Genomic DNA, 25,627 nt, shown 5'->3' with positions numbered 1-25,627 from the left:
CTACTTAGAAGTAAGCAGGACTGAATCACTTGGCAGCATAAGGCCATTATGAATGGCTACTAGTCATGATGGCTATATTTTACCTCCAGTATCGGAGACAGTATGCCTCTGTATAACAGTTGCTGGGGAACACAAGCGAATGGGTGCTATTGTACTCATGTCCTCCTTGTGGGCTTCCCATAGGCCTCTGTCTGGCCACTATGTGAAGAGAATACTGGATAGACCTTTGGTCTGATCCAACATGGCTCTTATTTCTTAAGATGTATGTGCATGACAACATCACCGTGCATGCACCAACCTTACAAGTCCCCAACTTGTAAATGTCAAGCCAGTTCAGAATTGAGCTGAGCAGAATGAGTCCCTCATTAGGGCTTAAGGCAAGTTTGCAGGATCAGAGTGAATGCCTGCACTATTATCTTGTACTCTTGCAGAAAGAGTGAAAGGCGAAAGGAAGAGGGGCCGACCAAGGGCAAGATGGATGGATGATAGTCTGGAGGTGACGGACTCGACCTTGGGGGAGCTGGGGGTGGCGACGGCCAACAGGAATCTTTGGCGTGTGCTGGTCCATGAAGTCACGAAGAGTCGGAACTGACTGAATGAATAAACAACAACTTGCAGAAAGAGCTTTTAAAAACACACAACTCCCCTGCTCAATGAAGCAGCCCGTTCTCATTTGAGCAACTCCAATGACTTCAGTAGAGCTTTATCACGTTAACCAAGCTGGTTTATCTGGCAATATCTGTAGTTTATAAATTACCTGTTTGGATATGTGACATTATTCAGAGCTTTGCCATTCTCATTAAGCCAGCGATTTGCTAAAGCTTGTTGGATGTTTGGCCTCTTTGCAGGATCTGGCTCTAGCAGAGATCGGAGGAAGTTTACAGCCGCTGTGAAGACAATGAGGAAAAACAAAAATCATTTGAAACTTTATTTAGTGTTTAATAGCTGAGTAATTAAGGGCAAGCAGCCTTACAAAATATATCAACATTTACCTCCAAATCTTTTATTTGTAACATGTTCTAACAGTCTTCAGTATAAATTACAGAAGGACACTGATCTAGTAGCTGATTAGAGGGCACACAATCTCTGGAAATCCTGCTAATGTGGGCTGCATCATATGAAGCGACCTTATACACATGAGCCCCATTGAAATAAATGGGGTGCCTGCTATGGCAGGACAGCATCACATGTAAATGTGACTTCCTATTGTAAATACCTTGGTTGGGGGCAAAGGAGTATAATCCAGAAGAAGAATAAACAGTATGTCTGGAGTAAACAGGAGATAAAAGAGAATAATTTGAATGAAATCTGAACCCAACTTTTTTGTGTGTCCTAGAGCTACTTAATCTAATATGAACTTTCAGTCTCTCTCACAAAATGTGAGATGCCATCCAGTTGTTGCTTTTTTATGGATGGCTGTTATACATTACAAAATAAACATTTTGTAATGTATAACAGCTATCCATAAAAATGCTTATCAGATACATTGTATCTGATAAGCATCAGATACAAATCTGATGGACCCTGATCTGATGGACCCTGAATGAACTGTGGTCAGCTAAAGAAGTCTACTATATTGACGAAGATCACTTCAGCGGTTAAGACAGAGATAACAAAACAATATCTGATGTAACATTCATAACGTATAAAGCACTTGTACTGCAAATTACATTTTAGCCTGTTTCATCCTATAATGACCTTGTGAAGTAGATCACTGTAACTATAATTTCTATATGTGAAAACAGGATGAGAGATAGTGAGTGGCTTGACTTAGCCTAGCTAACGAACATCATTAAAGGAAGGATTCGAGCTCTCACTTTCCAGGTCAACAACGCCTAATTATCCGCAGTTATACACTAGCTCTTTTTATTTTTATTTTAAATGTTTTCAAACACACGCAGGGCACAATCCTATGCAAGTTTAGACAGAAAAAAGTCTTACAACTCCCAGCATACCCCAGCTGGCCATGCTGGCAGAGACATGCAGGGACTTACAAGAGTTTTTTTTTCTGTCTAGACATGCTTTTTCAAGCATGTTTAGGTTTTTTTCTGTCTAAACATGCTTTTTTTTAGCATGTTTTAGGTTTTTTAAAGGTTTTTACAGCCTTAGATTGTGCTCTAAGGCTGTAAAAACTTATAAACAAGTATTGCTTAGCAAGCCCTATTGAAACCAATGGCACTTACTCCTGAATAATGGTGTCAATCCAATTCATGTCAAGGAGAGCGCTCTTTTACATGAACTCTTCACGCTGTCAGTAAATTGTCAAATTTAAGTATGGTAATTTATTTCAGGTTTAAAAACATTAAATGAGTTGTTTACATATGCTAGGGCCCTGTTTCCATAACAATGGAAGGAGAAGGGAGGGGTGGCTCACCTTCATTTTTGTAGGAGCTGCTTTTGATCCGGGCAGGGCTCCACAAGGGTGTAAATCACACCATTGTAAGTGGCTTCACATAACTTACTCCTGGGTAGGGTGGGGGATTGAAGTGAACATCATCTGAGTGGCAAGGGCTGCTCAACCAATAAGAGAGGTTTCCCCCATCTCCAGGCTCCATAAGGAAGGTGCAAAGTAGTTACTTCCCCTTGTGTACATTTGTAAGACAAGCCTCCCAAAGAGCCCCAAGCCTCCTTCGAACACAATGGGTGTTACTTCTGAGTAGACAAACATATGCTTGTGCTGGGCAAAGAGAAGAACACAGGGATGGGAAACCAGCCCCCTTTCTAACCAAACCGATACTGCGCAGGATCTCTATAATGAAGCTGTGAATTAGTTACTTCCTACGGCAATAAAGCAAATGATGGAGAATCAGAGCCTCGAGATCGTGCTTAACCGCACTTAGGGAATTGGGCTTTAAACTGTGCCATTTCAGTTAAGGGGGATCTCTGTGAGTACTGATGTGGGCATTCAGAGGGCAAGCCTCACTGACCACAATGGGAGTTACTTCTGAGTAGGCACTAATTGGTTTGTGCAGGGACAGGAAACACGCAGGAAACACCCCTTGACTGGGGTCATGGTGAAAGGCACACCCCTAGGCAGGGCTAGCATACCCAAGGTCAATGCGGGGGTTGGGGCACATAGCAACTACACCGGAGAGAACCGAACTTGAAGAAAAGAATCGGACTTTAAGCAGTCTCAGGAAATCTGGTTTTTCCCTGGTATGCTCCGGGGTGGCTGCTGGATGGCCATGTCATGTATCCCTAAGGACTTCCACATGCAGCCAGTTCTGAGTAAATTGCTTGTGGAAACAGGCCCCAAATAAAGATCAAAAGGCCTAATCTTAAAAAGGGAAACCTCCCCCCTCCCAATATTCAGTATTTAAACTACAGAATGGCTGAGCAGCACAAAACCTAAAACTGTAATCTCCCAATCTAGCGGGATAAATCCTGCTCTCTGACTGTACAATCCTAATCAATTATATGTATGCTCCACAATAAATTAATGAGGCTTTGCACTATTATAACTCATGTCATGTCTACTTTGCATGTCACTTGTACCAGAACAGCCACCACGTGCAACTGTGTGAGAGGTCCATCTGGTCCATTCACCGGTGACTAGAGAAAATATTTGAAGCGAGTGCCAAAATAATTTCGGATGGGTTCCACAGCAAGTGCTTGGAAAACGTGACCATAGCAATACTTCCTGCCTTCTGCTATTAAGAACACCAATCCAACTAAAAGTGGTAGGTTTCATGTATTTCTGTGCCTCACGTGTAAGGAGAGTTTTTCACAAGGAAGAAATGCAACAACCTGAACAATCTGTGATTTTCCTTTACCAAAAGAGATGAATTGGCCTTTAAAAGACTATCCCCTACAGGTGCACTGTCATCCAGTCCTCTTCACAACTGTACAAGGGTATTCCTTTTGTCATAATCATATCAGACAACATTGTCAACGACTTGCCACATGAAGACAGGAAAAGGAAGTATGTGCTCATGTTCCATAACAGATTAGGGGAAAAGGAAGGGAAAGGGTTTTTGTCCAATAAATCAGAATTAGGTGCTATCTATGCAGCATGACATTCGTAGTCAGCATCCTGTAGGACTTGTATTTCTGCTGAAATGGGCCTCATTATCTAGTTTAAGCCAAGTATGATGTCAAAGAGAGATTTTACACAATAATGTGTAAATAATTCATTTTTGTGCATTTGGGTTGTGTGTAAGGCCTTCTTTTTTTTTAATTTCTTTCCACATCTAAGACACCAAAAGGGAGCTCAAACCAGGACCTCCAGAAGTGAGTCTCCAGTAGTGTCTTAGCTCCTGCACTACCATGACCGTGGCAAGGCAATCTACGCCTTAAGGAAAAAGGTGTCCTTGAGGCTGCAGTTCCAGCGTGAAGAGAGACAGCTGACTGCCCAGCTTGACTATTATCAGCCAATTCTCCAAGCCAACTGAGACTCTCCAGGCTCGATAAACTGCTTGCTGCTTATCAGTCTAAGGGCCAAATGAAAAGTTCTGCTAATCACGCATTGCAGAGCTGTATTTTCCTTTTTTAAACTCCCCCACAGGGTGTGTGTGTGTGTGGACTTTCATGCCAAAAATGGGAGGGAAAGCATAAATCCCACCTCCTGAATCGCCACAGTCCCAATCTGAATTGAGCCTGAGGACCCTTACAATAAAGAAAGAAAATAAGAATGTTTAATTTGGCTCTGAGCAAACATGTCTTAAGCATGAGGATTCTGGCTACTTTTGACTATGCATTTGATTCTGATCTCTACTGCTGCCTTGGAACTCAACTTTCTGCCTGCCTCTGACTCTGTACTTGGCTCTGGCCCTTTGATCCTTGACTGCCTGACCTCTAACCTGTCCATGACCAAATTTATATTGACTTGGGCCCTTTGTTCCTCATCTGCTGCCTGAGTCCTGCCCATGTGAGCCTGAACTAAAGCCCAGTTGCATCTTGTCTAGGAGCTAGGACAAGGCAGGACACAAACACCCTTCCTTCCCAGCAAAATAAAATCCTCTCCACCCTTGTGTTCCTTTTGGCAGTAAACAGACAAGCCCCTCTCCCTACTTAAAGCAGGGTGAAGAACCTCAGGCCACAGGGCCAAATCTAGCCCACCACAGATCCCAATCCAGCTCTCTGGGATTCAACAGAGGGGCCAGACCCCTGCCACAAACCACCTAGTGTTTGGTAGTTTCCTGGCTTTTCTGCAGTCCCCCACCACATTCTAAAAAGTTGAAATGCCTTGACTAAGGCTTAATTATTGGCAGTGAGAGCTTTAAGCTAAAATATGCTGGCAGTTTTGGCTCCGCCCACCACTGAAAAGCAGGCCCAAAAGCAGCTTCTCCAAAATGGAATTTGGGCCTCAGGCTGAGGGAGGGTCAACACCCCTGATTTAAAGGATAGGGGGATAGGAAGAAACTGGATCTGGAGGATGCATGCTAAGGTATTTCTCTGGCAGCTTGAGGGCAAGGCACGTGCACAGCTATCAGTCCTTACCATGAAGGGGTTGGAGGAGTGCAAAATATATGTAGCACATGCAGCATCAAGTGTGATGGTAACATGAAGGTATTTTGAGGCACTTGTCCCTTTAAAAACACGAGAGGGGGCCTTGACTGCCACTCATGAATATAAAAGGGGCAAGCATTAAAAAATCCAGATGTGATCTTCGCATCAGATGGTGTGTGTATATTGTGTAGCAGTATCCTACTCAAGAAAGAAACTAGTGCATATGATCAGACTTGAGAACGTCCCACAAATCCCCATGGTGTATTTCTTAGCTGAGTTTCATATGCTCAAGTTAACTTTCCTTTCCCTGCTCTGGGTCAGTTAAGGAAGAGACAGCTGGAAACACTTGCTCCTTGTTAAACATGCAACAGATGTTCAATCTATCTCTTGAAGCCCCTTTGGCAAAACATGGGGCCACTCACTGTTCAGGGCCTAGTAAGTTGCCAGCATGTATTTATTAAGTTATAAATGTTTTAAGGTATAACCAAACCAATCCAGAACTGCTTCCTGTTGTGGTATGCAAAATAATTAAGGGAGCAATCCTATGCAGATAGACAGCCACCTCCAAACTCAGAGGTGACCGTCTATCCAATGCATGGTGGGAGGAGCGTGAAGGGGATTGTCTCCTCCGTGCTCCAGACGCCCTGCAATTGCAGCTAGACGGCCGATTTTGGCTGTCTAGCTGTGGGACGTCAGAGCACAGGGTGGGCAGGCCAGACGACACATAGGAAGTGTGAAACTGGCACATACAAACTCCTTGCCCTGCTCCCAAGAATGCCCCCTTTCGCCCCACTCCGCTCATGCAAGTGTGGAGCGCGGGGACGATCCATGATGCCTATGAGGGGGCGGGGGAGGTTCTCCGGGAACTGACCAATCCTATGGCTGTCTAGCTGCTGTCTAACGGCCACAGGATTGCACCCTAAAGGTCACTTCCTAGGTTATAGCTTTCAATCCTATGAACAAAACTGTAAAGTGGGAAGAAAAATCCCATTGCTTTTGGCATGTGCAGATATCCCGCCTATAATATGCACTTATTATAGGAAGTGGATCTGCTGCCATAGGCTTGTGCATATAAATTGTAGTAGGGCAAATGGTCCTGATTTGGGCCAGTTTCATATCTGAAAGCACCAAAATAAAATGTATTTTAATGCTAGAAATCTAGGGGAAGCGTATAAAGTGATTAATGAACAATAATTACTCCTGCTGAGCAGATAAAATGACAATCAATTCAGAACTATCAACCGAAATACCAACTAGGTCTGCCTAGCTTTCTAAACATAAGGGTTAGTAAGGTATGGCTTCACAGGTATCTTCCTTGCTTCTTGCTCTGATAGAAGCAGATAAATTCTACTGCTAGGGGTAGGAATGATGCATCAGTGAAGAATCCTGCTCTGACATTGCCCTTGCCTACACACATAATGTACTTGTAAGCTGAAGACAGATCACAAATCCAAAGGACAGATGAACACCCAACTTCTGAGAAACTTTCTGTGCACATGCCCTCTTAATGAGAGCCACTTCTATCACTCCAAGCATTTGTAAAACAACAAGATGAAAGGAACAATTGCCCATTCACTGGAGACCCCAAACCACAATGTTAAGAAAATCAAACTGGCACCGAGAACTAGATTAAAAAAGCAACGCGGTTGCTACAACTCAATCTGGTTTGGAAAGGGTTGCCCAGTTCATCTAAACCAGAGGCACTGAATCTCTTTCAGCCTGAAGGCCAAATTCCATTTTAGAGAAGCTCTTGGGGGCCACGTTCCAGTGGCGGGCAGGGCAGAAGGCAAAAAGGGGCAGGGCCAAAAATACCAGCATATTTTAGCTTAAGGCTCTTCCTGCCACTAACTAAGCCTTTCAAACACTAACTAAGCATTTCAACCATTCAGAATGGGTGCAAAAATGGGTAAAAGCCAGAAAACCACTAAACAATCGATGGTTGAAGGAAGTGCGGAGAGGCTAGGGGAAGGGGGCCCAGGTTTCTGGGAAACCCTGGAGGTCTGGATTGGGACCTCCAGAGGGCTGGATTCTGCACCCCTTATTTAAATGCTGTTCCATCCCACCACATTAAGCATCTCGCATTTCTTGTTGCCTCAAGCAACTTAGGGCGCAATCTTATGCATCTTTAGACAGAAAAAAGTCCTGCAACTCCCAGCATGCCCCAACCAGCATTTTTATGCCCTTAGCTACATTTATCCCAATGTTAATCATGTAGTCAGGAGCTCCAAAACACACAGATAATACCATTCTGACTCATCACCAGCCATATTTTGTGTACCTCAGTGGCATGGCTTTAGGCTCTAGTTTGTTGCCTCTTCAGGTACAACACCAGAACCAAAGAGTCTTCCTCTTTTTCTTCTTTATTCATTCCTATTTATAAAATGCTCCATCCTTCGAAATGCCAGCACTTAATTTAATTCTCCACTGAGCTGAATTAATGGACCATACACTCACACACTGAGTGTATGGTCCATTAATTAATTGACTATGAGTGGAGTAGCACTCATAGTCAACAAAAGGGTGGGAAAAGCAGTACTGGGGTACAATCTTAAAAATGATAGAATGATCTCAGTACGAATCCAAGGCAAACCATTCAACATCACAGTAATTCAAGTCTATGCCCCAACCACTGAGGCCGAAGAAGCTGAGGTTGATCGGTTCTATGAAGACCTGCAACACCTTCTAGAACTAACACCAAAAAAAGATGTCCTCTTCATCATAGGGGATTGGAATGCTAAAGTAGGAAGTCAAGAAATCACCGGGATAACAGGCAGGCATGGCCTTGGTGTACAAAATGAAGCAGGACAAAAGCTAATAGAGTTTTGCCAAGAGAACATGCTGATCATAGCAAACACTCTTTTCCAACAGCACAAGAGGCGACTCTACACATGGACGTCACCAGATGGTCAATATCGAAATCAGATTGATTATGTCCTTTGCAGCCAAAGATGGAGAAACTCCATACAGTCAGTAAAAACAAGACCTAGAGCTGACTGTGGCTCAGATCATGAGCTGCTTCTTGCAAAATTTCAGCTTAAATTGAAGAACGTCGGGAAAACCACTAAACCGTTCAGGTATGACCTAAATCATATCCCTGATGAATATACAGTGGAGGTGAGGAATAGATTTCAGGGATTAGACCTGATAGACAGAGTGCCTGAGGAATTATGGACGGAGGTCCGTAACATTGTTCAGGAGGCAGCAACGAAATCTGTCCCAAAGAAAAAGAAATGCAAGAAAGCAAAGTGGCTGTCTGAGGAGGCTTTACAAGTAGCTCACGAAAGAAGGGAAGCGAAAAGCAAGGGAGAAAGGGGAAGATATACCCAACTGAATGCAGAGTTCCAGAGAATAGCAAGGAGAGACAAGAAGGCCTTCTTAAATGAACAATGCAAAGAAATCGAGGAAAACAACAGAATGGGAAAGACTAGAGATCTCTTCAAGAAAATTGGAGATCTCAAGGGAACGTTTTGTGCAAAGACGGGCATGATAAAGGACAAAGAAGACAGGGACCTAACAGAAGCAGATGAGATTAAGAAGAGGTGGCAAGAATACACAGAAGAACTATACAGGAAAGATCTGAATGTCCCTGATAGCCATGATAGTGCGGTCACTGAACTTGAGCCGGACATCCTAGAGAGTGAAGTCAAGTGGGCCTTAGGAAGCATTAGTAACAACAAAGCTAGCAGAGATGACAGTATTCCAGCCGAGCTATGTAAAATCCTAAAAGATGATGCTGTTAAAGTGCTGCATTCAATATGCCAACAAATCTGCAACACTCAACAGTGGCCACAAGACTGGAAAAGGTCAATTTACATTCCAATTCCAAAGAAGGGCAACGCCAAAGAGTGTTCAAACTACCGCACAATTGCGCTCATTTCACATGCCAGCAAGGTGATGCTCAAAATCCTACAAGCTAGGCTTCAGCAGTATGCGAACCGAGAACTACCGGAAGTACAAGCTGGGTTTAGAAGCGGCAGAGGAACTAGAGATCAAATCGCCAACTTTCGCTGCATCATGGAGAAAGCAAGAGAATTCCAGAAAAACGTCTATTTCTGCTTCATTGACTACGCTAAAGCCTTTGATTGTGTGGATCACAACAAACTGTGGCAAATGCTTAAAGAGATGGGAGTACCAGACCACCTTACCTGTCTCCTGAGAAACCTGTACGAGGGTCAAGAAGCAACAGTAAGAACCAGACATGGAACAACCGATTGGTTCAAAATTGGGAAAGGAGTACGACAAGACTGCATATTGTCACCCTGCTTATTTAACTTATATGCAGAGTACATCATGAGAAATGCTGGGTTGGATGAATCAGAGGTCGGAATTAAGATTGCCGGGAGAATTATCAACAACCTCCGATATGCAGACGATACCACCCTAATGGCAGAAAGCGAAGAGGATCTCAAGAGCCTCTTGTTGAGGGTGAAAGAGGAGAGTGCAAAAGCTGGTTTGAAACTCAACATTAAAAAAACTAAGATCATGGCATCTGGCCCTATCACTTCCTGGCATATAGAAGGGGAAGAAATGGAAGCAGTGACAGATTTTACTTTCTTGGGCTCCAAGATCACCGCAGATGGTGACTGTAGCCATGAAATTAAAAGACGCTTGCTCCTTGGGAGGAAAGCTATGGCAAACCTAGACAGCATAGTAAGAAGCAGAGACATCACCTTGCCGACAAAGGTCCGTCTAATCAAAGCTATGGTTTTCCCAGTAGTAATGTATGGCTGTGAGAGCTGGACTATAAGGAAGGCTGAGTGCCGAAGAATCGATGCTTTCGAACTGTGGTGCTGGAGAAGACTCTTACGAGTCCCCTGGACTGCAAGGAGGTCAAATCAGTCCATCCTAAAGGAAATCAACCCTGACTGCTCATTGGAAGGACAGATAATGAAGCTGAAGCTCCAATATTTTGGCCACCTAATGCGAAGAGAAAACTCCCTGGAAAAGACCCTGATGCTGGGAAAGACTGAAGGCAAAAGGAGAAGGGGACGGCAGAGGATGAGATGGCTAGATAGCATCACGGATGCAATGAATATGAACTTGAGCACGCTCCAGGAGAGAGCGCAGGACAGGAAGGCCTGGCGTGCTATGGTCCATGGGGTCACGAAGAGTCGGACACGACTGAACGACTGAACAACAACAACAACAACAACAACACTCACACACTATTGAAATACCATTTTTCAAAGTTGATCACTGGGAAACAAGCAACTACCTTGCAGGACTGAATCTCTGATTTAGGCATCCTGACTACAATTCTGCTTCATAAGCAATTTTAAACAAAGAAGAGGGAAGGCCTGAAAACAAGATGGGTATTTGGTTCAACTCTAATACTTCATATATGAACAACACTTTTGGAGATATTCCACTAACCCTTACTTCATTTTCCTGTTGCAGATGGAATACATCTGAAGCTTAGCAGTCATAAAAGGAGAAACCATGAATTAGTCTGAGGTTACAGCCAAGTTCTACGATTTTGGAATGCAGCCCATCTAAAATCAATAACAGAATGGCTGTATTTCCTAAAAGGCTTTGTGGAAAGCCTTCTTTAAGAAGGACTTCTGAGGCTGCAATCCTATACTCTCTTACCTGGGAGTAAGCCCTAATCAACCCAATGAGACCTACTTCTGAGTAGACATGAATAGCATTGCACTGTATATAATCCATTGAACATTTTGTTACTCATTTGTTTTGACATATTATTGTTTCCAGATTCCATGTCTACTGAAAATTGTAACCTTTGGATGTAATATTATCCCTTGGCAATAAAACAGCTTTCTAAAGGTAATTAGTTATCTGAAATTATGTGATATAATGCATTCTAAACATTTTCTCGACCAAACATGTCTTTTGAAAATAAAACAAAATATAATTGTCAGGGACTCCTGCGTTGGGAGCTAGCCTGGTACGTTACCATAGAGCACATGGACAAGGTCTGTAGCTCAGTGGCAGAGCACTAACTTTGCACGCAAAAGGTCTCAAGTTCAATCCCTGGCATCTCTAAGAAGGGATGGGGGAAACTCCAGTCTGAAACCCTGGAGAGCCCCTGCTAGTTAGTGTAGACAACACCGAGCTAGCTAGATACATCTATCATCCACCTTGGTATAAGGCAGCTTCCAGTGCATTCAGGCTTCGAGAGCCTTATTCAGGTACAGAAGGGATAGGTTGTGCAACATCAGTCTCTGCGATCATCTGGCAGTATGAAGCTCTGGATCAGCCAGGCCTGATATATAGATACTAGGAGCCTGGCTTTCTGCCTTTGGGACTCCGGGTTCAGAAACACTATGCTACCAGGGGAAGGGGCGGGGGGCTACTGTCTCAAGGTCCTGCTTCTGGGATTCCTGGAGACATCCAGCTGGCCATTGTGAGAAAGGGGACATTGGGCTAGATTCAGGAACCTCTTTCAGCAAAAGGGTGGATTCAGTTTTGGAGAAGCTCTAGGTGTGGCCAAAAGCAAAGTGGATGTGGCCAAAAGCAAAAGGGATGGGGGCAAAATAGATACCAAATGTAGCTTAAAGCTCTTATTCCCAGTAACTAAGCCTTAGGAGACGCATTTCAACCTTTTAGAATGGGGAAAAACTGCACACAAGCCTGGAAATGGCCAAACGATTGGTAGCTGGGAGGAAGAGGGTGGGGCCAGGGAAGGGTCCTTCTGGAGAACCCCAAAAAGGCCAGATTGGAATCCTAGGAGGGCCAAATTTAGCCCCTGGGCCTGTGGTTCCCCAATCCTGGGCTAGCTGGATCTTTGGTCCATCTTCTTACATTCGTATGCATGGTCACTGGGAAAGTGAGTTCTGCTTGCTGCACTTAACATCCCAGGTTCAGCATAGGCTACTGATCTCAAACACACTAAAATGGAGATTGCACCTTCCAGGTCGGGATTTGGGTGCAGTTGCCAATGGCCCCAGCCTGGCCCTGACACATAAAAGAAGCAAGTAACTGCAAGGTAGGTGCAAATGCAAGGTAGGTGCAAAGAACACCAAGCCTAGGCATCACATTAGCTCCCTTTTGTCATTTCTGTCTAGTCCTTCGCAATTTCTTAAGTGCGGCCTCTGTTACTGTTTGTATGTATCCTTGCTTTAAGTTTGGTCTCTGCCCCTTTCCTTGGGCTATGTCATCCCACAGAAGAAGCTGGTATCCTGGGGGAAAGTAAAAATGGGGCTCCGCTCCTCGTCTCCCATTCCCAATAGCACTTTCTTCCTTAGAGTATGAATGAATAAGCACGTGTATTCTTTGGTGCAGCCTACCATTTAATTTAAATTTGGCAATGTGCCATTGTCCTCTGAGAATCAATCAAATGAACAAATAAAAGGTTTTCATCCCTTCTTTAACAACTTGTCTAGTGTAGCAATTTCTGAAGTATGGAGCAGAATTTCTGTTCTATACTGATGCAAGGCCAATGAGATAAGAAGAAATATCATATTAAATCACTGTTTTAAGAGTCACTGAATGTACAGTCACTGAATGTCTTGCTTTAAATTGAGTCTTGGTGCATAATGTTATACAACATGGCATAAAGGCTGGCATCTTTACGTCTGCACCATTAATTTCCCATCTCTGGAAAATGCAGAAGTCATATTGTAGAGCACTGTTTCCTGGAATATCGAACAGGCAGAAATAGCATTACTGTGAAGGGATTTGAATTCCTGCAATAATATTTGCAACTCGTAAACTTGTCATCACACTGGGCTTAATCCTTTGTGTGTGTGTATGTGTAAATCTTCTGATATTAATAAGCCACTCCTGGCATCAATGATATCAGTGACACAGACATAAAAAGTACCCCCATACCACACGACTAAAACACCACTGAAGTAAAAGTGTTAAAAAGTTTCTATGTATTTCCTTGGACCACTGAAAACAACTCATGCATGTAAACATTTGAAGAATTGAGCTAGTCAAATTATCGAAATTTCAATAGTTCCCACAAAGAAACAAAGCAAACAGATTCAATTTAGTTTTAAACTACTACAGTCAAAGTACACAATAAATGATCCATTAAGGAACAGGTTCGTAACAGCATGGCTCCAAAATGCTAATCTACAGTTGCCATACCGAACAAGACACTTCAAACCAATCTTACAGTTCATTTTAGATGCATTTTCATTGTAATCTCTCCTAATCTCTGACCAAAATTAAGCATGGAATAGATGAGATGGGTTCTGAGGATATAACACACCATGATCCCAACATACAGAAGGCTGGCTTCTCTAAAGCCAAGAGGAGTTATGCCATCGATTTGGGTAGGGTAGTTATGCCAGTGTAGTGTATAGAAGTTAGGCAAGGATTCCATGATATCTGCGAACTAGTGCTACTGATGTTGCACTAGCATGAAACTAACACTTCTGCAACATCCACAGCGCTTGCTAATGCAATGGGAAATGTGGTGGCGCAGTGGCAAAAAGGAGCTGTTTTTCTTTAAAACAAGGTACATGGAGGGCATGCACCTTGATTTCAACCAAAATCGTGCTCCTGGGAATATGATTTTGCTTGAAAACAAGCAGCAAGGTTCCATGCATGCCTTGTTTTAAAACAGCCCCATTTTTACCACTGCTATCACAGTACCAAATTTCCTGTTTGCTACCAGACACTATTGACATTGCGCAAGCTTTGGTTTATGCTAGCACTACATCAATACTGCTAGCGCATGGACCACACTGGATCCTTCCCCACACATTATACTTTTGCATATAAGTGAGAACTTAAGTGCTCACTGGAAGTTTGAATATGGACCAGCCTATATAAATGGCAGCAGCTGGGAAATCTCCAAAATAAAAATACCAAACACCTTAATTACATCCAATATAAGCTGAATTGCTGGATCTCAGCTCATATATAAAATTCTAGTAGATGGATCTTTCCCAAGATAAAGTGCCTCAAGGAGACACGGCTGAACAAGAAGAAACGACAACAACAAGCTCCAAAAGAGAGCCTTTGTTTAATTCTCCTAAACCAAAAAGATAAGAGGCCAGTGTTTCAGAATGTACAAGTGGAAAGTATTTAGGAATCCCAAGCAGCAATATGATTTATTACCTCTACAATTATGTGAAAGCTAAGGGAGGGAGGTTTTCTCAGGGCTCAGTCAAGACAAAGTGAACTTTTTGTAAGAATTCACTTCTACAGCAAATTGGGTCGAGTGACTTTTAAAATGTCCTGGCTGCAAACTTCCCCAGGAGTAACTCCCAGTGAGTGCCACAGGATTTACTCCTGAGCAGCTCAGCTGTGTGGAGGAATACTGCAGCCCTTCTAAATTTTAAAGAAGTAGCATTTGAGCTCCTATCCAGAGTGCTATTACAGGCCAAACATGCTCATTCAGCACACCCCTTATAGGAAAGGTGTGATGTGCAACATTAATGAGGGCTGTAGGGACTCAAAATCGAGCAGCACTTAAGTAACTGCATTCTTTACCTGTGGAGAGCTGAGTAGGGAAAGGATTCATTTCCTTGTCTATCATTTTCTGGTACAAAGCTCTCAGACTGAATGGCTCCACAGTAAATGGCAGCGTCCCAGTCAGCATGGCATACATATTCACACCACTGTAAAAGAAGAGTGGTGGGGAAAAGTTAAGACAAGCAAGCAGTTCTATCAGAAATGAAGCAAGGCATGCAAAGAACATACTAGGTTTCCTAGTCAATGGATATATATAGCTGGTGGAATGCATATGACCTTACGAAGTGATCCTTGGTCCATCTAGCTCACCACTGCTTATTCTCACTGGCAGCAGCTCTTCAAGGTACCACAGGCAGAAGTCTTTCCCTGCCTACTAGTTAGATTCCTTTTAACTGGAGATGCCAGGGAGTGAACTTTCTGCAAGCAAAGCATGTGCTCTATCACTGAGTCATCGCCCCTTCCTGTAGGAGTCATAAGGTTGTACCCAATGTTAGTTTAACTTAAATCCCTTTCATTTCGATGGGTCTAGTCAAGTAGGGCTAACACTGGATACAACCCACAACTTCCATTTTCCCTTCATCAACAGCAATGCTAAACCATAATAATTAGCAAATTGTTCAGTCCTTTTACACTTGTTAAACAGGAAGGGACACATAGGAAGAATTAAAAACAATTTATAGTGAGACAGGAATTGCAGGTAGATGGGGGAAGAGGATTTGTATCATTTGTTATAGCTTATGTGTTATGAATGTATCAGATAGGTGCCCATACCTCTTGTGCACCTACTTTTCATATGGCAACTGCAACCCACCCGCCCCTGCTCTCTCACAAACACACCGTGCTATGTGGGTTGATTTCCCATGGTGCAACTGCATGCCGCAAACACTCTACGGCCAGTGATGGCAGGCACCCAGGCTCTGCCAGCTTATGATGGTTGGGCTTTCTCTGGACAGGCAGATGAGGTGGACTGGTGGGTAGTGGCAGATCTGGTGAGGGCTGGGTGGGTAGCAGCTTGGCAAATGTGCCCAGGACAGCCATACTCCCTGTACTGCTCTGCCACAAAGTATCCTGCTGGGAAGCATGTAGGAATTAAATAATATGGGTGAGACCAATTAGCACCTTGCCTTCCCAGTGGTGTGGGGCACTTATGAGGAGACAATGAGGAATTGTCATATCAGCTAGCGGGGGAGGACAATTGCATTTTCCCTGCAACAACCTATTGTAGTTTCAATGCTGGAAAAATGTGGTATCTTCCTGAAAGGTATGCTAACTAGGAAGGAGATTTCTGGATCCCCATGATATTCTAATAACAAATGATTTAAATGGAGGGATGGCATCCAGTTTCTTCAAAAGTTTAAGAACCGTGCATTACTGCATTACAAAAAAAAATCTGTCATCTGGATAAGTCTTCAGAGAGTCTGCATAACTTTCGCTTCTCAAGACATAATAACATTCATAGCATGAAGGGTCACATTTGATTATGCAGGAATTAATTCTGATTTGAACACTTCTTCCTGTGTCTTTATCTTAAACCAGATGAAAAACAATTCTCTGAAAATCAGATCTCATTTTGCTGGCAAACACCAGAAGCCATGTGTATAACACAGAAAGTAAGACCGGCTTCAGATGCTACATAATACAAAGAAACAAAAGCACAAGAGACCAGAAGGGCTGGGCCACAACGTAAAGGGGTGTTGCAGTTACTTGGAAACAGAATAATTTGCGTGCACAGGGACCACATATTGGGCTGACTCACATGCTGCTTCCAGGCACCAAGCAGGTGCACCCCCCCCCCCGACTAAGCAAGATACTATAACCTACAATACAGCATTCCCTTTAGATGAACATGCTGAGTCAAACTGTATTTTTCCTTAAATGTATTAGTGTCAATGATTGAGAAGGTTAAAGAGTAATACTGAAGAACGATGGCATTCTCTTTGTCTGAATTCATGTCACAGTAAGAGCTCCTTCATTCTGCACCCCCAGTTTGCTGTGAATTGGTGGTGACCCTATGTAGGACCGACCAATTAAGGGCAGTATGACAGTTTCACTTTGGATTTTCTCACAGCACAGATACTGTAAATCTCCAACATACGGGCTCTAACATAAAACATCCATGTTCATTTTCTTGTGGTATACTGGATTCTTATTATTTCCATTGTATGGACACTAAAAACCTCAGGTCACTTCCTATAAAAGCAAGTTATTTTCCCAGTGACTACTTCTCTTACTTTCATCATAGTGCTCTGGATAGAGAGTCCTGGGTAACTTTTGCCCTCTGCTTCACAGACGGCTGAAGACTGCAGTCTGGGAAACCTGACAGCCAAAGTAAACTATACACATTAGACTGCAATAACTTCGGAGAAGGGACTGCATCATTCTATGTTTAGAAGGCTCTTAGCACCTGGCGAAGCGATGCCTATGCTAACAATCATAAGCACTATAATCCATTTTCTAAAGTGGAATATTCTTCTTTACTAGCATCTCCAGTCAGAACTTTGTGCTAACGCTTACATAAAGGTCAAACAAGAAAGGGCAACACCACCAACCCACCCCCGGACAAACATGTAGCCTTTTCAATTTCAGTAACTCACATGGACCAAACATCTATTTTGGGACCATATTTTTTCCTTGCAAGAAGCTCCGGTGCTGCGTAGGCTGGACTACCACATTGTGTGCTGAATGGATCAGAGTAACCCAAGATACTTGCACAGTTGCTCAAGCCAAAATCTGTGAAAAAGAAAATAAACACACCTTAAAACACTGAACTTGAGGAACACTAACCTCCAAGTATTTGTGCTTTGCTGCCATCAGCATGATTTGAGTTGTCCACTTAAAGATTCTGGTTTTGGTTAGAGAAGTTGGTTGTTTTTTATTTGATTCTTGCTTCTTAAAATGTGCAATGACACATGCGGATGTGGGGGAAATGTAAATTAGATAGGAAATTGAAATAACACCTAAGATGTTTGTGCCTATGTCAGGAGTAAGCAACCTGGTGCCTTCCAGATGTTTTTGTGCGACATCTCCCTTCAGCCCCAGCCGACATGGAATAAATGCAATGCAATGCAATTATGGGAGTTGTAGTCCAAAGCATCTGGAGTGCACCAGGTTGCCTACTCCTAGTCTAAGTGAATATACATAAAATAACTTCATCCATGGTTGGTAAAACTATTTGAGACATTGGGTTCTTAGAATGCAATCTTGCCCTTTTGTGGGGTTATATAAAGAGAAAGGTGATTCTCTTTATATAACTGAATCAAGTACAAAATATTTCTGGACCTTTTTTTTAGCACCCCAGTTTACTTGTGTATATATTATTTTGGCAGTATCTGTATATAGATGTCAGGTTTATCTATTGTTGAGTAATCAAACACTCAATTACAACAAAGTTATAGATATTCTTTTAAACCCATCAGATGTTGTTGGTCCAGCTTTCCAAACCATCTGCTCTCACTAAATCATTAAATTGAGTTGTTGGGTGATTGCTGACGAATGATTTATAGTAATTCTTCAGTATGCTCTTGACTCTTACTTCTTACATGCAAAGTTACACACTCTTATGTTTCCCCAAGGCTACTTAATCAAATAAAAAGTAAATAATTAAGGGCGCAATCCTATGGCCGCTAGTCAGCAGCTGGACAGCCATAGGATAGGTTGGTTTCTGGAGAACCCACCCCTTCCTGCGCCGCTTCGTAGGCAGCATGGATCGGCCCCAGGCTCGTAAGAGCAGCACAGAGCGGTGAAAACGGGGCGTTCCTGGGAGTGGAGCGGGGCAGGGAGGTCGGAAATGCTGGTACAACACATCCTATATGTTGTCTGGCTGCCGCTTCCCACGCCCCGAAGTCCTGTGGCTAGACAGCCAAAATCAGCTGTCTAGCCACGAAAGCAGGGCAGGGGGAGTGAGAAGGAGATCCACTCCTCCTGCCCTGCACTGGATAGGTGGTCGCCCCCGGGATCAGAGGTGACCGTCGATCCACACAGGATTGCTCCCTAAAAGGCAAAACTCTTTTTTTTAAAAAAAAACTGACTGCCTTCAATAGTTTACAGTTTACACCCTTTAAACATCTAGAAACAGTCTCATACACAGCTTTGTCTCCTACAACGATTTGTCTCATTCAGTGATTTTTCTGGCCTAATTTTAGGGAACAATTTTAATCACCTCTGAGGTGATGAAGCCTCTCTCTTTAAGTAACAGTCATCTGGCAGCATCCAGACTCACTACTGCTAAAAATGTGTAGGCATAGAATTAAATACATTAACAGATGTTCTTGTAAGGGGAACAATTTCCTTTCTATGCCCACAACTACCATTAATAGGAGTTATAAACAGAGAGTGAAAGAAGATGACTAATCTATGGTGTCTGCAGAATGTGGACAAATACTGTACTGAATGCGGCTGACTGGCAGCTATACAATCAAGGGGCCATTGACAAATTATTAAAAAGTCTTCTCGGCAAACCTGTCATTCTAATTTTGCAGATGAGTATGTTGACTGTAAAGCGAGAAGGATTTTGCCTCAAGCTGTGTGACTAAGAACCCCAACTGACTGCAACATAGGAAGAAGCTCCTGAAAATGGAAGTCCTCAAACCTACACAAGACAAAAAGCTAATGGTAGTTTGGTTCTTCTTCCCTTTAAATTATTAACAGTGATTATTTTTACGTTATGTTTTAATTAAGATTTTGTTTTTAATCTGGATTTTATTATTGTTAGCTGCCATTTTTGGCAGGGAAAAATTAAACAAACAAACAAACAAACAAGCTAGCTGCTCTGATTTACTGAATTTTCTGAATCTTTGTGATGATGTCACATTGGCTTGAGTTATACATGTTCAAATATCAGCATTTTTACATTCCTCAAAACACCGTGCTTCCAGGAGGAAAGCCCAGAAGCTGCATTTATTTATGGCAAAAGTGGTGACTGATGACTGAGAATACATATTTTTAAGACCGGTTAAACAAAAACAGGAATCCATCATACCATTTTCAAATTAAAGTCATATTTCTAAGGCTATCATTCAAATTAAAAATGACAATTTCCCACATTATATACTGCATTAATTTCTCAAATAGGTTTTTTTAACATTGGTATTACTTCTGAAAACTGCTTTTATTTCTCCAATTTTACGGAATCCAGGCTTACAGTGAAGTCACATCGTATTACCTCCAAGTAGAACATTCAGGCTTGGCGCTACTTATCAGTATTCACTGGACTATTTTCCATCCACTTAGAAGATCATAGAATCTCCACTACTTTTACCACATTCTTCCACAAAGCACCATTACACAGTGTCACTTTTATACCATTCACAGAAATATCAGTCATTACAATTGCTACAAATGTTTCATACCAATGAGCTTGATATTATTGTCTTCATCAAGCAAGAGATTTTCTATCTTCAAATCTCTGAAATATACAAAACATGTTTAATGAGAATTCAAATTATCAAGAGTTTGATAGTTTCAAATTTGTATTAACTACTGCCATTTCCTACGTGTACCAAATTGTTGATATGACCTTTGTTTTCTATTATAAAGTAAGCAATACTCTTGGTAACCTTCTCATAAAAATAAACAGGTCAGAGAGCAGAGTGCTAATCTATTATTTTGACGTTCATACAACCCAAGTGGTTGTCTAATAGAAGACCTGGAAAATTCTCAAGCCTCACCAAAATTCATGGGAACTGTGTAGGACAGTGGTGGCTGGTGGCTCCAATGTCAGTGGGGCAGTGAATCCGCTCCAGGTTTCAGTCTGCACCTTAGCTACCTCCTTTAGTGTTCTGACTGGTTCTGACTGAAACCTGGAATGGATTCATCACCCCACTGACATCAGAGCTGCTAGCCTCCACTGCTGTAAGAGCATTATGGTTGTACGCTGTCTGTAGTAGTGTTCATTCTGAACTGTAGTATTGGTTTTGAAATACTAGTAAGCCAGTCCCCATTAAAACACACACACACACTTATCTAATTAACCCCAATTTTTATACAGACAAAACAGTTTAAGTGCTTATGGATATTTTAAAAACAGATCAATTATGAATCCAAATAACATTTAGTCGGTCTAATCCTCAGCTTGAAAAAGAAATGCAGGTGTAATAAGACTGGAATCCATATGTCGCCATAATGTAAGTGAAAAAGAGGGGAAATGGCTCATTGTCTTCAAAGCAAAGTGCAGGATATTTGTGACTGTCGGGGAAGGAGGGAAGGAGGAAAGATCCCCACCGCCGGGACCAGCCCCAGCCTCCCTGCAAGGGAGGACTGCCCAGGACCCAATCCTGGGATCCCCTTCCCAAAAACAGGACTGGACAAACCCGGCCTTTCAGTCCCCCAAAATACCCAGTAGCCACCCTCTTAAGCCAAGAGGCACTGAAGTTAGCACTGAGGTTATGCAGAGAGATCACACCAACTAAAGGTTGGATAAAGGTTTATTAAGATCAACATAAAGGGGTAGAGGGAAAGGGAAGAATGGAAATAGCAAGTTACACAGAGGGTACAAAGCTAAATCACTTAACTATATACAGAGAGCTTCATGAATGCACACCCAAGCAAAATAATAAATCTACCTGGCCTATCCTTGCATATCTAAGTATGGATCTTTCTGGATTGCAACCAGCCATCTGCAGGTCCAGGACCACCAGGATGAAGGGAGACCCCATGCCTTAACCTCAGTCCACTTTTAAAGCCCAGCCCTGGCAACCCAGGGCAGATTTTGCCTCAGCCAATCACTGGCTCAGTCCCTGGGTGGACTGCCTTGGCCTCTGAGAGGCTGGAACTCCCCACCACCTCAAGCTGTTGGCACTTTCTAGTTAGGGGAGGGGGGTCTGGCCTTGGGGCAAAGGGCCGAGGAACCTCTAGATTACAAACAATTCCAGGTTGTTACATCCAACGTGACAGCCTGACCTGATCTTATGGCGGAAAGCAGGCCGTTATCCTTGACAGTAACCATGTGAAGTTAAAGTGGATTCCTAAGGCAGCTCTATGGAATAAAAGACAGCTCTGCATTTCAAAGGGAAGGAATTCTCAGTATGGCAAATTTCTGACATAAATATTGCACCAGCAGTCAGACTACATGTACTTAAAATTAATAGGATGAATGCTTCAAGAGATCAAGCAACGAATGCCAAGAAATAAAATCCAGATAGCCCAAAATAATGGAACTAGGGGCGCTACCAGAACCTTTTAAATGTTTTTGTTATTGGTTTTTTTTATCTATTTCATTGCCCCTGTAATGTTCAAAATGCTTTACAACCATCATCCTTACAACAGCTCACCTGAGGATCTATTAATGGGGGAGCACTGTTGTCTGGACTAGAGTGAGAGGCAAATGAACAAGCAGCTTGTGATGGCGAAAAGGAGGCACTCCAGGGAGCTTTTGTCAGTGGGCCCCTGCTGGTGGGGAAAGCATTTGTGCCAAAGAGAGCTTTCCTCCCAATGCAAATATCAGCTTTTGAGGAGGTATTTTCCTCAGGACAGCAGGAGACAAAAGGGTTAAGTTCCTCTTCCCCATGTGCTGCAGCCCCATTCATTATCCCCCCCCCCCCCCACAACAACTGATTCTATTTGCATTGTTAAAAACCTGGGCATTAAATGCAAAGATGCATTTAATGATCTGGTTTGCACCATTGAACAACCCATGGTTTGTTAACTGTGAGCTGTTTCTGATCAGTCAGGAGAGAGCCTGCTGCTGCTTTGCTCTGTGACATCTGAACCCGGCACTCTGGGTTGTTGAGGGAGAAACAACCTGAGTTTTAATCCAAGAACAAACTATGGGTTAAAACTCTGTTGTCACTCCCTCAACAACTCAAGAGTTCCAGGTTCAGACACGGTATTCCTCAGTTGTTTAGAAAGCAGAAGCAGGTGAGCAGGTGGGAGACCACACACTCACTAACCTCTGAACGCTCCAGAATGAACTATGGTTAACAAACCATGGATTGTTTAATTGTGTGAGTCAAGTCAATGTCACACATCTAGTTTGGATCTGTGTTTTCTCTCCAAGAGTTTTCCCAACTGCAGTCCTATTTTACCATTCCATATAAGAGAGAGGAATGAAGGAAAGAGGTTGCAGTTAAAAAAAACCATGGAGGGGACAACCCCAGGTCCTTGGAACGTCTTGGGCAAAGAAAAAGAGCTGCTATTTTGGAAAACATTTGTGGGAAGGGAGAAACAACACCAAGAAATTGTGCTACTGCCACCCCCTCAACTGCTTTCCCAAACGACATCCTCTTGTCTTTGTTCCATACAAGTGAATGGGCACAACTGCCCCCATACCATGTTGCTGCAGTAGCTGGGCGTCGGGGAGGAAGAAACTGTGTTTTCCCCTGAGGATTTTCATAAAAAACTTGGCAATACCTGGAATTCTTCTTCATATACTCTGCTACCCATGAAAGGTGAAGGAGAATGGTAATTAAATACCCGATATTTATTACTTCCATGTGGAGGGATCCACAAACCATTTTTCTTGCCCTAGCAAAAGCAATAAATTAATCATATTTTGAAGGAAATTTCATGTGTTTTCAGTGTGTGTAGATTTGCAGTGAATATGTTATGAAAGTCGTCCTTCCTCATCTTATTGTTCCTTGACAGCTTAACTATAGCATATTGGGTGGGCAAATGGTGGGCTATCCGGATTTCTGTTGGACTACAATTCCCATGATTCCTTACCACTAGCTATGCTGAGTACGTCTGATGGGAGTTACAGTCCAACACTATCTGGAGTGCTACAAGTTGCTCACCCCTGGTCTAAAAGGTGGTACTTTATTCTTCTACTGATCTTTGTAAGTGACTAGTGTGGCATATACCACATATGTGCTTCCATTCCATGCTGCTACCAGAGGTCCTACTGAAGAAAACAAGGTCCTACTGAAGAAAACATGGTCCAGAAAAGGATGATTGGCAACACCCAGGCTGCAGGGGGGTGATGTATGAGATAGTTTTTAACCACATTATACAGATAGGGAACCAAGGTCAAAAGATAATGGCTTGTCCAATGCCACTCAGTGATTTCATGGCATATTCTCCCTTGTCCCAAAACATTGCTAGTAATCTTAATAATAAAGGTGATATGCATCTAGTTCCACAATGAAAGGAATACTGTGGAAAAACAGATATACAAGAAGTTGTCTTTGCTACTGGTACATTATTAAATTCCTTACTTTGACATTCTGACAGTAATTGCACTGAATAGGATTGAATTTGGTTAAAATTACTTTAAAAGGGTTGTTGAGAATTTCCTGTGGGATGCTATTGCAAGCTCCAAGGCTTTTGCTTCATAGTCTTTGCTGTCTCTACTCCCTTAGGAGGCTTAATATTCATCCTGTTTTTGACAGGTGAAGGCCTATGTAAATATCTTCTAAAAAGAGAGCGCTTCACTATATACTGTCATTTGGGATTATTTTCTTTATTCATAGAAAGAGACAACAATTCCTATCTAATTTGGATTTGAGCTTGTTGCTTCTGCAGCTTTAACAAACAACCAGCCTTCAGTTGTAGTGTACAGAATCACATAGCTCACAAGGCTAAGTACGTTTCACTTTCAAGTAATTGGCATCAATGGGATGTTTTTTTCTATTGATGATTGCACCATGACTGTTGTCAGGCTCGGCTGGGGAAAGAAAAGTTAAATCTCCCCTCCCTGCACACAGCGGTCCAGATGGGAATTCCCCCCCCTCCCCACACACACACACACCAAGGATTAAAACTGGAGAAGACTCTCATGTGGTTGCAAGCCATATTGTTAATTTAAAATGTAGTTAGGCCTTGACAGAAAGGACAAAAAAAGTGTTCTTAGTAGAAGAGTTGGAAACCAGTGCCTTGAAGAATTCCTTCTGTTTGAACTTCCAATATCTTATATTTTCATAAGACACGAATACTTTCTCATCTGGTTGAATTCAAAATCAGGAAGGGTTACGATTCTTCATACTTACTTCACTACTATGGTCAGTTTTCATTAACATAATTAATGTTTATTAGGGAACTAAATTTCCTCACCCCTTCCCCTCACTCTAATTATTTACCTACTTTAACACACAGGGACATATAATTTGTGATTAACAGCCCTGACAAGTTTGAAGTTGTTGCTGTCAGAGTACACTCCATACAGTAACTTGTATAGAATCATAGAATCATAGAATAGTAGGGTTGGAAGGGGCCTACAAGGCCATCGAGTCCAACCCCCTGCTCAATGCAGGAATCCAAGTCAGAGCATCCCTGACAAATGGCTGTCCAGCCTCGTCTTGAAGGCCTCCAGTGTGGGAGAGCCCACCACCTCCCCAGGTAATTGGTTCCATTGCCGTATTGCTCTGACACTCAGGAAGTTTTTCCTGATGTTCAGTCGGAATCTGGCTTCCTGTAACTTGAGCCCATTATTCCGTGTCCTGCACTCTGGGATGATCAAGAAGAGATCCTGGCCTTCCTCTCTGTGACAACCTTTCAAGTACTTGAAGAGTGCTATCATATCTCCCCTCAGTCTTCTCTTCTCAAGGCTAAACATGCCCAGTTCTTTCAGTCTCTCTTCATAGGGCTTTGTTTCCAGTCCCCTGATCATCTTTGTTGCCCTCCTTTGAACCCTCTCCAGCTTGTCTGCATCCTTCTTAAAGTGTGGTGCCCAGAACTGGACACAGTACTCCAGATGAGGCCTAACCAGTGCTGAGTAGAGGGGAACTAGTACTTCCCGGGATTTGGAAGCGATGCTTCTATGAATGCAGCCCAAAATAGCATTTGCCTTTTTTGCAGCCACATCACATTGTTGGCTCATATTCAGCTTGTGATCGACGACAATTCCAAGATCCTTCTC

General features: G+C 42.7%; 1 protein-coding gene across 1 annotated transcript in view; it reads right to left on the bottom strand.

Annotated features, from left to right (window-relative positions):
• Positions 1-25,627, bottom strand: part of HUNK (hormonally up-regulated Neu-associated kinase) — an 88,087-nt gene that overhangs the window by 26,291 nt on the left and 36,169 nt on the right. Inside the window, exons 3-6 of the mRNA XM_084841715.1 lie at positions 20,187-20,242; positions 17,433-17,568; positions 14,857-14,984; positions 758-887 (exon numbers count right to left, since the gene is read on the bottom strand). Of these exons, the coding sequence (XP_084697841.1) occupies positions 758-887; positions 14,857-14,984; positions 17,433-17,568; positions 20,187-20,242 (450 nt within the window). The remainder of the gene's footprint in view (positions 1-757; positions 888-14,856; positions 14,985-17,432; positions 17,569-20,186; positions 20,243-25,627) is intronic.

Source organism: Heloderma suspectum, chromosome 3 (assembly GCF_057233095.1).
Source record: "Heloderma suspectum isolate Gila_16-S chromosome 3, 16-S_ref, whole genome shotgun sequence".
In the NCBI taxonomy this organism is placed as follows: Eukaryota; Metazoa; Chordata; class Lepidosauria; order Squamata; family Helodermatidae; genus Heloderma; species Heloderma suspectum.
This window is presented reverse-complemented; position numbering and strand designations above follow the sequence as displayed.